This window comes from Phyllostomus hastatus, unplaced genomic scaffold (assembly GCF_019186645.2).
Source record: "Phyllostomus hastatus isolate PE091 unplaced genomic scaffold, TTU_PhHast_1.1 phas_contig_159, whole genome shotgun sequence".
Taxonomy (NCBI): domain Eukaryota; kingdom Metazoa; phylum Chordata; class Mammalia; order Chiroptera; family Phyllostomidae; genus Phyllostomus; species Phyllostomus hastatus.
Genome location: NW_025333640.1, coordinates 23609256 through 23623572, shown reverse-complemented (window position 1 = coordinate 23623572; position 14317 = coordinate 23609256). Strand labels below are relative to the sequence as shown.

The 14317-nt window shown below is 39.2% G+C and overlaps 1 protein-coding gene across 3 annotated transcripts in view; it reads right to left on the bottom strand.

The window, feature by feature from the left end:
• The window catches only part of LRBA (LPS responsive beige-like anchor protein), a 513768-nt gene extending 499763 nt beyond the window's left edge, over positions 1-14005 (bottom strand). Inside the window, exons 1-3 of one of the 3 annotated variants that reach the window (XM_045831331.1) lie at positions 13444-14005; positions 13106-13325; positions 12343-12770 (exon numbers count right to left, since the gene is read on the bottom strand). In XM_045831331.1, the coding sequence (XP_045687287.1) occupies positions 12343-12561 (219 nt within the window). In that variant the 5' untranslated portion in view covers positions 12562-12770; positions 13106-13325; positions 13444-14005. Of the gene's footprint in view, positions 1-12342; positions 12771-13105 lie in introns of all 3 variants that reach the window. The other 2 variants (XM_045831330.1, XM_045831332.1) reach the window with 2 other exon arrangements.
• Positions 14006-14317: the final 312 nt, after the last annotated feature.

Sequence of the window (14317 nt, the reverse complement as noted above, 5' to 3'; positions counted from 1 at the left end):
AACACAATTTAAATTCAAGATCATTAGAGGAGACAGACGAAGCAAAATGCCACCGCTGTCAAGCAAAACAGTAGTACAGCACGCATTGGACCCTGTTACTGAGCACAGCATTCAACACACACCACAGACACGACCTCAACAATCCCATATAAATTTTGACAGCAGACTTCAAGTTTCTAGAAAATTGCTCCCCAAATGTTAGTAATCTTAAAGTATTATAATTCCAAGAAATAAATCATAGACAGCTAAAGAAAACTAACATATAGAAGCCACATGACATTAGTTAAAATGATATATAAAAAAATGAAAGAATGTCGATAATAATTAAAGGCGGATGATGGGAACTTAAGCGTTCTCTCATGCTTTTGTGTATGCTTGAAATTTTCCATAACAAACTTTTCTTTTTATTAATTTATTTTTACTGACCAATAATAGGTCAAATTTTACATTCCAGAAATTGGGTTTTTTGTTAAGTATTTATAATTTGTGGGGAGAAAAAAGAAGGTGACTAGCAATAAGTGCCTATCAGGTATTTTAATATATAACAACCTCTAGGAAATAGAATCAACCCTGTTTTACATTCTAAAAAATTGAGCATCTGAAGGGTTAACTTGCCCAAGATGATAAAGGAGCTTAAGTGAAATTGACAACCAGAAGGAGGGGAAAAATAAAGGGAGGGGAGGAAAGAAGGCAGGCAGACAACAGGATGGCTAACAACAACCAGAACAACAAAAAACCACACCATTATACCAATACACAACAGATAAAATTAGACAAATACACTTTCTAGGAAACTCCAAGTTAAAAAAAATCTTGTAAAATTACTCAATGACAAGTATTCAAGAAAAAAATACAAAAATATAATTATATTAAAAAACCTATAATTATTCCATTTCTGTGCATACTTCACTATCAACATACCAAATCCTAAAGAAATCCCATTTCTCCCATGCTACTAACCAGTTAAGTACATACACACCAAAATTACCCTAAACCTTAATTTAGTTCTCTAACCACAAGTTTGAATAAAGACTCTGAAAAAGTGTCATAACATACTGACAGTGACACCTGATATTTGTAACCCAGCAGATGTTAGTAGACCCTCCTTACACGAGGTGGGCAAAAGCAAGTATACAGTTGTGAGTACGTGAAACACAGAGTTTATTCTTTATTAATGTGTTATTTTCCTTACAAACTGTAAACCTACTTTTGCCAATCCCTGTATTTCAATTTACTCTACAAATACATTGCTCTCATACTCGTGTTTTATACATGTGAAAATTCTTTTATAGTACATGGACCTTGCCCTGACTGGTGTGGGTCAGTGGGTTGGGTGTCAACCCACAGACAGAAAAGTCGTGGGTTTGATTCCCGGTCTGGACACCTGCCTGGGTTGAGGGCTAGTCTCCGGTTGGGGGGCATATGAGAGGCAACTGATCCCTGTTCCTCTTGCACATCTATGTTTCTCTCCCACTCTTTCTTCCTCCCTTACCCTCTAAAAATAATAAATAAAATCTTTTCAAAAAATAATATTTACTTTTAGTAATGCAAAAAAAAAAATGCTCTCCTTCCTTACATCGTAACTGACAAAATCCTAGTTCCACAATTTGTCTACATAAAGTTAGAGTAGAAAAACACTAATTCTAGTATGAACCACTGATCTTCAGGAAAAAAATAATCAATTGAGTACTATACATAGACAATAACAGATGTTAGCTTTGCTCAGTAAATCTATCATAGAAGCAAATCAATTTCAATGACAGGCCATTTGCATACTAGAGGCCCACTGACACACCTTGGCAAATACTAAAGGCAACATTTGTTCTCTAGCCTCTTCCACAACTGATTAATAAAAGCATCATCCTTTCCTGTTGATGTACTCAATGTGGTCACTATATAAAAGTCACCAGAGAGACGATTAAAATTCCACTTCCTTATAGGTTCAATAGACAAGGTCATTTCAGTCTTGGAAGATAGGCCAACTAAATCTTGACCGTGAGAGTAAAGAAGCAAACTCCAGCACCCTGCATAATGATTAACTATGTCATTAATTCCACTCAACTTGAGTATCACATTCATGAAAGCTTCCCTTCTCCTAGCACACCTTTTAGGTTGTGTAAAGTGGGGGAAAATCCATCTTCCGTAAGGCAAATCTTGATTATGTTTAGGTAAGTTGAAAACAGTCCAGATACCTTGCCATCATCGATGACATGATTGAAAGATGCCGTCAGCCACTACAGTTGACCCTTGAACAACCCAGGTGTGAACTGCGTGAGTCCACTTATACCTTGATTTTTTTTCAATAAATACTGTAAATGTATGTTATCTTCCTTATGATTTTCTTCACATTTTCTCTTCTCTAGCTTACTTTATTGTAAGAATACAGTATATAATATATACAGCATACAAAATATGTGTTAATCGACTATTTATGTTATCAGGAAGTCTTCAGGTCAACAGCAGGGTATTAGTTAAGTTTTGGGGTGTCAAAAGTTACACATGGATTTTCAACTACAAGGGGGATTTGTCATCGTGTTGTTCAAGGGTTGACTGTATTTCACATTTAAGGTTCTTTGCAATTATAAACCATCTATGGCTTAGTGGTTAAGAGCATAAGCTGAAAAAAGAAAAAGCTTAGGCTGCATATTCCCTAGTTTAAATCTCAGCTATATTACTTGTTATCCCATCTGTGTCTCAGCTTCATCATCTACAAAGTGAATATTACACTAGTCAAGTCTGTTCTGCTATAACATATCTTTGCCTTCAATTACCTCCTACAGAATTATTCAAGAAGAGAATAATGTGGGAATAGTGTGGAAATTATGTTGGTTCAAATGTAATTTATTGCAACAGAATTAAAGAGAAATATTTAGCAACAGATACAGATCTTTTAAAAAAACTGAGTATTTACAGAAATGCTTTCCTTTAATGCAAATAGTGCCTGGTCTAATGACTATAAGAACTATGCTTTTCCACCATGTTAAATATCTGACAATCTGCAAGTACAGATGAAGAAACTGCAAAGACATTTCCCCCTGTATTAAAACAATGAAGTAATGAAGCAAGCCACACCTGGATCGGATTTTTAGTACTGATAGAAATGTCCGCCTCCACCTCAATGAAGGAAGAAGCATAAGCTCCAGGGTTAGTATCACAAAAGTGACTAATGCTAATGTGAAAATAACAGTAGACATTTAACATTGCTGGTATTTGCATTATGGTCATTACTGATTCTTTCAGTATTCTGCTTACAAAATTCCACAGGTTTTAAATGGCCCACTCTAATCCTATTTTTTCCCAGTAATCCCTTTTATTTTTAGCCCTATTATTTTTTGCAAAACAGAAGGCATTTTGGCTAAAGACCTACACCTACCTAGTAATTGTAAGAATTGTGAGAATTAAATTGGGTTAATACACACATCAGACAGAATCTGGCATGCAATAAATCTTAGCTATTGCAAGTATATATTGTAACTCAAAATAATGAATTTCAATTCAAAAGCATACAAATAATCAATCTATTTTCCCCACCTCAAGACCCACAGATCATATCACCATTGCCAAATATAAAAACTAATCCCCGCCCCCAAGAAAAACCCTGAAAATTGGTTAAGAACCTGTTCCCTGCAGCTCCTAGGCTACAAACCTGCATCACATGTTATTGTAAGGCACATGGTACTCAACTAGAGGAAAATGAAAGCATTCATATAATGCATTGCTCTAAGACTTTAAGACAGCTGTGAGGTCACTAGAGGGGATGGGAATTTTTCAGCTCCATTGTAATCCTATGGGACCACCATCTTATATATGGTCCACTGTCAACCAAAACATCATTATGTATGTAGCACATGACTGTACTATAGTTTATAAATAAAAATACCACTCCAATGAATTTGTTATTCATTGAACAAAGATCTTATTAGGGAAGGAGAAAACCTTTTTTAGTTCTCAAGCAATAGATTTATCTTTAACAAATACAGCTAAATCAAGATCTCCACAGTTTTTCATCTTTCTATAAGAATATATATAGAAAACTTATCCACAGATCTCTCTCTAAAACTGAGATTTTTATGGAACACAAATTAATAAAAGACTGATGGGATAAGTAATGAATAGAAGAACTCTTGAGAAACAAATGCAAAGACCCAGGAGCAATAGAGACAACGAAACTTAGAGCACAGACATCGGATAGTTAGATAACCTTATAATAATAATAATAATAATAATAATAATAATAATAATAATAGTAAGTCATATGGTGTCCCATTCCCTACCCAAGGGAAAAATTCACTCTATAAAATCCCCAATATGCAAGCCTCTAAAACCTCCAGCAAGAAGAAATTCTCTACTTCACAAAGCACATTTCAATCACATATATTAATCCTGGATAACCTAATTAAATCTTTGAGAAATCAGACACACAAGCCCTGGCTGGTGTGGCTCAGTGGACTAAACACCATCCGGAGGACAAACAGGCACTTCGATTCCTGATAAGGACGCATGCCTGGGCTGCAGACCAGATGGCAATCGATCAATGTCTCCTGCGCACTGATGTTTCTCTCCCTCTTTTTCTCCCTCCCATCTAAAAATAATTTTTTTTAAAAAGACAGAATTACACACAAGCCTTTAAAAAATAAAGAACCAAGAATGTTTTATAAAACTAATCAACTAGAATGAACCTATATACTCTTCACAGCTTTTTAAAATTTTTTTTTACTATTTGCTTTACTTTTTTACTTGGTATTTTGTCCCCACGGCTTTTAAACCAAAGACTCACTAGGAACCTACTACACTTGCGTTTCTGAAGAACCAATGAAGTAATATTATTGGGTTGGCCAAAAATTTTTCCAAACGATGGCTCTAGTAGTACTTAGTTGTCTTTAACTTCATTCTAAACAATTTTGTTAGATTGTATTGTGATATATGTCACATCAGTGTGCATTTTTTTTTAAAAAATCAAAATTGGTGAATTTTTGTGCAGCCATTTTAATATTTAAGATGGAAGAAGATACATAACATTTTCAGCATATTTTACTTTATTATTACAAGAAAGGTAAAAACCACAAGAAAAGATTTGTGCTGTGTATGGAAAAGGCTCTGTGACTGATGGAATATGTCAAAAGTGGGTTCGAAGTTTCTTGGTAGTATTGACATTTTGGCCAAATAACTCTTTGCCGTGGGGCTGTCTTGTGCACTGGAAGATGTTTAGCAGCACCCCGGCCTCTACCCACTAGTGGCCAATAGCAGGAGATAGCCGACATACTCAAAATATCAAAATCAAAATCAAAAATGAAAATAAAAAATGTGTCTTTTATTTTACAGAAAAAACGAAATGGGCTTTTTGACCAACCAAATAGATAAGAGGAGAAAAAAATGATTTTGAGATACTTAAGCCATGGCTGGTATAGCAAAGTGGATTGAGTGAAGGCCTGCAAACCAAAGGGTTGCCAGTTCGATTCCCAGCCAGGGCACATGCCTGGGTTGCAGGCTAGGTCTCCAGTTAGAGGCGTGTAAGAGACAATCGAATGTTCCTCTCCCTTTCTCCCTTCCTTCCCTTCTCTCTAAAACTAAATAAATCTTTAAAAAAAAAAACAGTAACAAAAATGTGTCCTGGACTTTTACTTTCAAGTACACAAAAACTATTAAAAATATTTTAAAGAATGTGTTAAAAAGAGATACTTCATAATATAAAAATACACTACTAGATTAGTTCAGATAGGTCAGTATGAGAAACAAAAAGCTTACTTAGTTTCCTTGTGTATTAATTCACAAACAGAAAAAAAAATTGTTTTTTCAACTCCCAAATGTTTTCTCTATTTAAAATGAACCAATTCAAATGGAAACAAGACTGTATACCCACAGGAGCCTAAATGATCAATTCTATTACTTCTAAGAAATTATAAGGCTTCCAAAATCCACCAATTCACCCAAATTTCTTCTAATTATCTACATTAATAAATAATCTTATAATATCTACTCATAATCTATATAAATGTTCATATACTTTGAAATATGTATTCCTCTTCTGGAAATTTCAATGTATAAAATGCTTACAGAAGCACTTTAACAGCAAAAAAAAACCTACTCAAATATAATTCATCTCCTCACACACTGAAAACTACAGAACTGTGATGAAAGATATTAAGGAAGACCCACATAAATGGAAAGATGATCCAAATTCACCGACTGTAGAACTCAATATTCCCCCAAAAAGGCCTATAGATTCAACACCTCCCCACTGAAATCCCATTTTTTTACAGAAACTGACAAGCTAATCCTACAATTCACATGGAAACGCAAAGCACCTAGAACAGAAAAAACAACTTTGAAAAAGAACATGGCGCACATAAATCCCTATTTTGAAACACTGCAAAGCTACAGTAATCAAGGCAGCTTGGTAGTGGTGTACGAACAGACACACAGATCAACAGAAAAGAAGAGTCCAGATAAAGCCCTACACTCATGGTCAGCTGATCTTGAACAAAGGCGCCAAGGAAAGAACCCTTTGTAACACACAGCAGTGAGACAACTGGAGATACCTACACACGGAAGTAATGAATTTAGACCCTTATCTAAGCATTCACTCACGGCACACAAAAATTAACTCAAAATGGACCATAGGCTTAAATGCAAGAGCTGAAACTAAAAAATCTTGAACACAGGATGTAAATGTTCTAAAATTAGGTTGTGGTAATGCCTGTACAACTCTATAAACTAAGTAAAAATCACTGAATTGTAAACTTAAAATAAGTTTTGCTATGTTTTAACTCCATAAAGATGTTTAAAAACAAGTCACTTGTAAAAAAAAGTCACAATGGCTATTAAATGAATTGCAAAAACTACACAGTACTTTGCAGAGCCAATAAGGCTAGTGATACCTATACCTATATAGAAACAAAAAAAAATCATAAGGTTGAAATATAATGAAGCCACTACCTAAAACAGCCAATAGTTATAACAGCATTTAAAGTCCCACACTTTTTGATGGGGGGAAGGGTGGAAAAGCGAAAAAGAGAAAGACAGACAGATATCCATTTGTTGTCCCAGTTATCTATGCATTCATTGGTTGATTCTTGTATGTGCCCTGACCAGGAATCCAACCCACAACCTTGGCGTATAGGGACAATGCTCTAACCAACTAAGCTGCCTGGCGAGGGCCTGCCACACATTGCTTTAAGTGCATTACAAGTATTTATTCCTCTAAACCTCACTACGATGTGGTTTCCCCCATTGTACAGATGGGGAAACTAAGACACAAAGAAGCTAAAAAAAAAGAAAAAAAAACTTGTTCAAGATCACAAGAGTTTTGAGGTAATCAATCTCTCTTTTCCTCTTGACACAAATACCCTTAGCCTATTATATTGCTATACAACTGAAAAGGAAACTAGTGGACGTCATGGTTGCCTATCGAGAATCCATTCACCTCTTTCTTCCATGTCTTACCCAGGTTTTTATTAGTGTCTCCACCCCTCCGCAAAGAGCCCTAGTACTTCAGAGAAAACCAACCCATCCTTAGGTACAGCAGCTGGCCCAGGTTTGCTTAAGCCAATGAGCACATTTCAATGGCCACAGTCATTTTGCCCCGAGGTCCAATCAGGACTCTGGTTTGGAATGTTCAGACAGAGAGGCTCTCTCCCCCAACTGCCACTGGCAGCCATTCTGCAACCATGAGAGGAACGTCAACAGATCAAAGCTGACATCAAAGAAAGCAGAACAGAAACGGAAAGAAACTGGTCTTTAATATTATTCTGTTTCTGTAAGTCTTGCCATACCTTTGACACCCAGATAAATAAGCCTGTAAATCTTTTTTACTGTGCTTAAAACCAGTTTCAAGTTTTCCACTACTTACAACATGAAGTATAAATTGATTTAGGGGGAACCCTATGAAGTGTATTTCCAGAAGGGATTACTTGTAACCCTTGATGGCACACATCAGAATAAAAACATGTTTAATGATTATTTTTTTAATTAAGGTTCATATAAAAGCTTGAAAAGCCATTACATGGGATTTTATGGCCCACATAATTAATACTATTTTAACATGACATTTAAAAATTTTTTAATCTAGATTTCTCATTCCTGAGAAATCAGAAGGCATTACACCATTCAGCCCCGTTACTGTAGGACAGCAACCAGCTGGACTGGAATAGCAGCTGCCCCTTTAAGTCGACAACTACACACTCTGCAGTCAATACGAGCGGAGGCCTAGTGTGATGGGCTCCACGCCTACGGGTATTAAGACGTTGCACCACTGATGTTTTAGCAGGACCTATCTCAGATGCCATACAATGAGTACAGCGGTCCGCCCTTATCCACAGGGAGTATGTTCCAAGGCCTCTAGGAGATGAGTGAAACCAGTAATAGCACTGAACTCTATATATACTATGGTTTTTCCTACATTGCTTTTCTCTTTAAACTATTTCTGCACTTTGGGACCATTATTAAGTAAAATAAGGGTTACTTGAACACAAGCACTGCCATACTGCGACTAATAACTGAGACAGCTACTAAGTGACTAATGGGTAGGAGGTTGAAGCTTATAATTGTTTATTTCTGGAATTTTCCATTTATTATTTTCAGGCCATGACTGACTGCAGTTAAGTAAAACTGCAGAAAGTGAAACTGAATAAGGAGGGGACTACTGTAATGAAAAATTATATTCTTTTAAGCTTCAACATTTTAATTAAAATCTTATACTCTTCAAAAAAAAAACCCACAAAAACATGTATTTGTCACCAGACCACAGGAATTACTATTCTTGAATTAAATAGAATTGAATAATACTCCTTTTTTTAAAGGAGAGTACTTTTTTTTAGGATTGTGATTTTCTTTTTTTTTTAGATTTTATTTATTTCTTTTTAGAGAGGGAAGGGAGGGAGAAAAAGAGAGAAAGAGAAATATGAATGTGCGGTTGCTGGGGGCTGTGGCCTGCAACCCAGGCATGTGCCCTGACTGGAAATCGAACCCGCGATGCTTTGGTTCACAGCCCGCGCTCAATCCACTGAGCTACACCAGCCAGGGTGAATTGAATAATACTCTTAAATACCTGATAGAAGACTTAAACTCAGCATCAAGTTCCTAAAAACATCAATACATTCATTATTCTGGGTCCTAAAGTTTGACAAATAACTTTAGCATACAGATGAAGACAAAAATAAAGTGGTTGTGAAGTGCAACCAGCAAAATGTAAAAGCTGACCAGAAGTTTGAAATACTTGAATACACAGGTGTACTATTAATCAAAATTTATCTGTAAAAGACTTGCAAAAGAAATTACAGGACGAGTGGTAAATTTCAAAGGAATTTATGGCACAGTAAATTCAGGCCACAGTAACAAAACTGGGAGGCAGAACTCTATAAAAGAGAAAGAACTTTCAAGTTATATGTCTCTACCACTAATTTAGACAATTTTGGGGAATGGGAAGTTGCTTAATTTTAACAATACAACTTTATTGTTTCAAGTAGTTAATATGTAATCAGTAAAAAAATCAGTAGAACATAATCTATTTTAATAAAATGCCTGAAAAACAGAAAAAGAAAGTCACAACAGCCATAATGGTGTGAATTCACTGAAGAAAACCCAGCGCAGCCAGGATGAAGGCGGAGCACAGAGGCAGACTCAGTGATATCGATGAAGTACTGGGTAGGTCAGCTGCAAGGTCCACAGGGCTTCTATTTCTGTAGCACTTCACTACTTAGTCGTGTTACATATTCTTTTGTCCGTACCTTCTTATTCATAATTTTAGAAATCTTTATCCAATGTGCTGACTGCAAAAAAAGTTAATGACCAACTTTCCACACCCATATTCTGAGTGAAAACAAATGACCAAATGGTTTCTTACTTTTAAGGTCTTTTTAAAGCTTTTTTTTTAAAGCTATTTGAACGTTAAATAAGAAATTAAATGTACTGATGGAGGTTTCACCATTAATATTTAGCAGAACCAATGATTTTTGTGCCCTTACACTGGGGAAAGCTATACCTAAACTATAAATACCTGCTTAGAGGAGCCAACAATTCTCCATCAACTCAAGAGACAGATGTGTTCCTAGAAAGGTTGCCATTCTCAGAATTATCAAATTGTAGGCAATCTACTTAACCTTTCAGTGTCTCAGTTTTATCTATAAAATGAGACACAGGCATACCTGGGTAACATCACAGATTCAGACCACCGCAATAAAGCCAGTATCACAATAGAGCAGGTGTAACCATTTTGCTGGTGGAGGGTCTTGCCTTCAATTTGTTTAAAACAAAAAAGGTGCAACGCCCGTGAAGCGCAATATAGCAAAGCACAATAACATGAGGTACACCTGTGTATTAGACTCATTGAGGGAAGAATTAAAAATCATGTAAAGCACCTGGCCCACTGCCTGGTAAATAGTAACTTTTTAAAAAATCACTTACTGTTACTTAATGCATACCAATTAGGAAATACTTAGGTGCACCTGTATTAACAACCCTGGGATGAACTACGTGGCCAGATTCCCAGCTGTTTAGCTCCCCTTATTTTCTAAAGACTAGCCAAGACCCCAGATACCCACGAAGGAGCATGAAAAGTACAAGGGAGAATGGAAAGAGGAGCTAATTTAATTCTCTCAGCAACTTTCTCTACAAAGAGAATGATGGTGAAGAGTGGGTTAAACTGAACAGATTTCCCTCTCCCTCTACTGGGACATCTACTGTCCTGCAAACACAGAGATGTGAAAGACTTAACTAATAACCTTAAAATCTCTACCAGGCCTACAGTGGTGGAAAGCATATAAGCCAAGTATTGCCTAAGAATTTGGATTTTCCGTAATGATAAAATGCAAGAGACTCAAAGACCATGAGGAGTTCAAATGCTCCTCCTGCCAGGGGAATGTTGCATTTCACACACAAACAACTAATTATGGCCTGTATTACCACCATAGATTTGTGTTTATCATCCAAGTTACAAGAGGTTTAGAAGAAGAAAAAAGAAAAGTTTTCAAGTGTCTCTATTTTGAAGTAGAGGGAATACATTAATCTACCATTTATCTCCTTGAGACTCACAAACTTAAGTCCCCACATTCACAAGATCCAAAAAAAAAAAAATACTGGTAATTGTTGAAGCTGGATGACAGATAACAGGGTTCTTTATATTATTCTATTTGTGTATTTGAACATTCCCAGAATGTATAGTTCAAAATACATGGGTGTACATGTGCGTCTATAGGTGTACACAAACTCCCAATACAAGCTGAACAATAGGACATTTCTCTAGCAAAGTTTTCTTATTCCAAAAGTAAGTGGATTTCATCAAGCTACTTTCAAATTCTAGAAGTTGTATTGCAGGTGACCAGACTATTAGTAGAGGTCTAGTGAAGGAAATAATTAACTGCCCTGGAATAAAAGGAGTCTAACCTTGAAAACATACAGGCAACAAGGAAAGGTGCTAAGTAATCGTTACAACCACTGCACGTTCATTTTGTTCCCATGTGTTATGTCCTAACACAGGTGAGTATGTGGAAGAGGAGGAAGTACTTCAAAAATAAAAAGTAAATTTGGCCTTAAAGTTGATGGGCAAGAGTTTGGAATAAAGAAATCTAAAAAGCCCCCATCAGAAATAACCATTTCTAAGAACAGAAAAAAGCAAAAGAAAAATACTGCATATCCATCTTGTAAAAATAACATTCATAGCTCACTGTAGTATAACCAGCAACTTCCGATGACCACATGTTTAACTGCTAGACACAAATTTACAGAAGAAACAAAGATCATTGTTATTCCCAAAATCCTCTCTTCAAATTGCCATTTAATTTTCACAATATAACCTTAAATTCAGTGCAAAATTTAGTATTTGTTAGTTATGCCTAAAAACACTAACCACAATTTAAAATGCTAACTTTTCAGTAATCTTTCTTCAGCCTTATGAACAAAAGTTATGTTCAAAACTTATATGGCAAACTATAACTTAGACTCAGTTAGGCAGCCTTACCGTTTACATTATTTCTCAAGTGCAAAAAAAAAAATCACAAGAATTTATTTAAAATGTCAAAGAGAAATGCAAACTTACACATCCCTCCCCCCAAAATTTATAGAATAAAACTCCTCCACTGGAACCCTGCAAAATGTTTCCATTAGCAACATTTATTAGCACAAAAGTGATCTGCTCAATTTCACAAAAACTGGAGCATCTTAGTTTTACATAATTTCCCTGAAACTAACAAATACAGGAAACTGTTTCACTTAAGTCAGTAGAATTTTGTGTTTCTACCCATGGAAAAGGCCATCAACAATCTAGTCAGGCACATGGCTCCTCCTTTAACATCTTGTTCCTCAATCCATTGAAAAGAATATATGCTTTTAAAATGGGCATCTACTTACCAGGTTAAAGACAGTTTCCACAATATCCCTATTGGATACTTCTCCAACTTCAACCAGTCCCGTCAAAACAGCAAATTTCATTCTGATGCCCCTGATGGGGAGCCCTGGTTTCAGGGACAATGCACCCTCTTCAGCTGAGGGTTCTTCTCCTTTCCCTCCACCTCCCCCGTCATCACCTGTTGGTGGCGGGGAAGGGACATTATTGTCCTCACTAGCCATTTCTAGTTCACGGAAAACTCGAGTCACTATGGGACAGCAATCGCTGCACTAGTAATAAGCACACGCAACGCAAAAGGAAAAAGGTCGCTCTTCCAAGTTGTGGAGAACCCCCAAAAGCAGTTGAAGTGGAAAGTCCTTGGCGTCGCCCTCCTGCTCTTCGAGAATACTTGTCCAATCTCTCTGCCCGAGGCTGACAACAACGCCAAACCCTATTGGAAGATTAGACAAACGTTAAATAGGCTAGGTTTTGTTTTAGGGTGCTTTAGGGAGAGAGGGGTAACAGTTATGGTGCGTCAACTAAGTTACTGAAGGGACCCCACCGCCATCCCCCGCTCCTCCCCAGCTCCAGGAGCGGGGTTCAGAGTGAAGGCGGGTGCAGGAGGCTCCAGAGCAGGTTCACTCCTCCCCCACTCTCGCAGGTTCTTGGCGCAGGGCAACCTCTCCTCACAGGTGCACGGAAAGAGAAACTGCCCCTGGGAGAGGAGGGGGTCCCAGGAAAGGAGGGGGCCCCACGCTGCCATAGAGGTAGAAAGTTACTCCTCACCCAGATACTCCGGATCGTCCTCACCCCGCGCCAGGGAGCCGCGAGACGGAGGTAGCTGCGAAGATCCGGGGCAGGAAAAGGCGGGGGAAGGGGGCGGTGATTATTCTCAGCGCTCGGCCCAGGGGGAGGAGTGGAGCACCTCGCGGGCACCTGAGGTTCATCAGGGAGAGTAGGGCAGGTGTGTTGTGGCCCGAAGGGCGGTGAGGCCTGGCGGAGACGGCTAGGAGAGAAGGGGATTGAGAGGTCAGTGCACCTGGTCGCAGCCTCCAAGTTTCCCTAGTCCGTTCCCCGGGAGTCCGCGGCTGCACAGAACTCCACGGCTTCCTGGTCCGACCCACCCCTGCGATCAGCCCTTGCAAAAACAACCGCGGCTGGGGCTACGGACGCCAGGGCTGAGGCTGCTGGTGGGGGTGAGGGTGCTACTGGCCCAGCTCGCCCCGCCAGGGCTCCCGCGGTTGTCGTGGTGCCCACTGAGGCTGCTCCGCGCCGCCATGACAGCCCCGAAAGCTGCCCGGCGCGGCGTGCGCGTGCGCGAGCGAAGGCGGAGGCAACCGCGCGGCGAGGTGGGGACGCGCGGGCGGCCGGGTGGTCTGGGTAGGGCGGGGACGCTGGGCGCGGACTTGCTGGCAGGACCACTTGTGAGGCACCCGAGTGGGCGCGGTGCTCAAGTAGTACCAGGTGTGTTCCCCGCCCAGCGACGAAAGACCTTTCCCTCCTAAAGCCGGCTCCTCCCCCAACCTGGGAAGGTGCTTTGCTTAGTGCTGAGCGGTGATTCTGACGCTCAGAGCTCACGTAGTTACCGTAGGGTCTCCAGGCGCCGAGGGAACCCGCCCCACGTTGCCATGGTGTTTGTTGGACTTGGAGAAGAACACCTGAGGGACCACTACGAGCCACGGAGATTGCAGCACCTGAACCAGCTAGGCTGCTGCCTCTGCCTAAGGGGAACGGAGTCCTCACCGCTGACTGCTTTCAGCTGTTGCCCGCCCGCTGCGTTCGGCGAAGGCTTGGAGAGAGATTTCCACTGTGATACCCAGCAGCTGCCACCATTTGGGAGGGGGTGGGCGGGGGTCGTGTCCACAAGGAATGGGAAAGATTCCCGTCTTTGCAGCTGCCGTCCCACCAAACCTTTCCCACATTCTAAGGAAGGGAGGATTCCTGAGACAGCTGCTCCAAACTGCGTGGAGTCGGTTAATTTTGCCTGCAGCTCTCCAA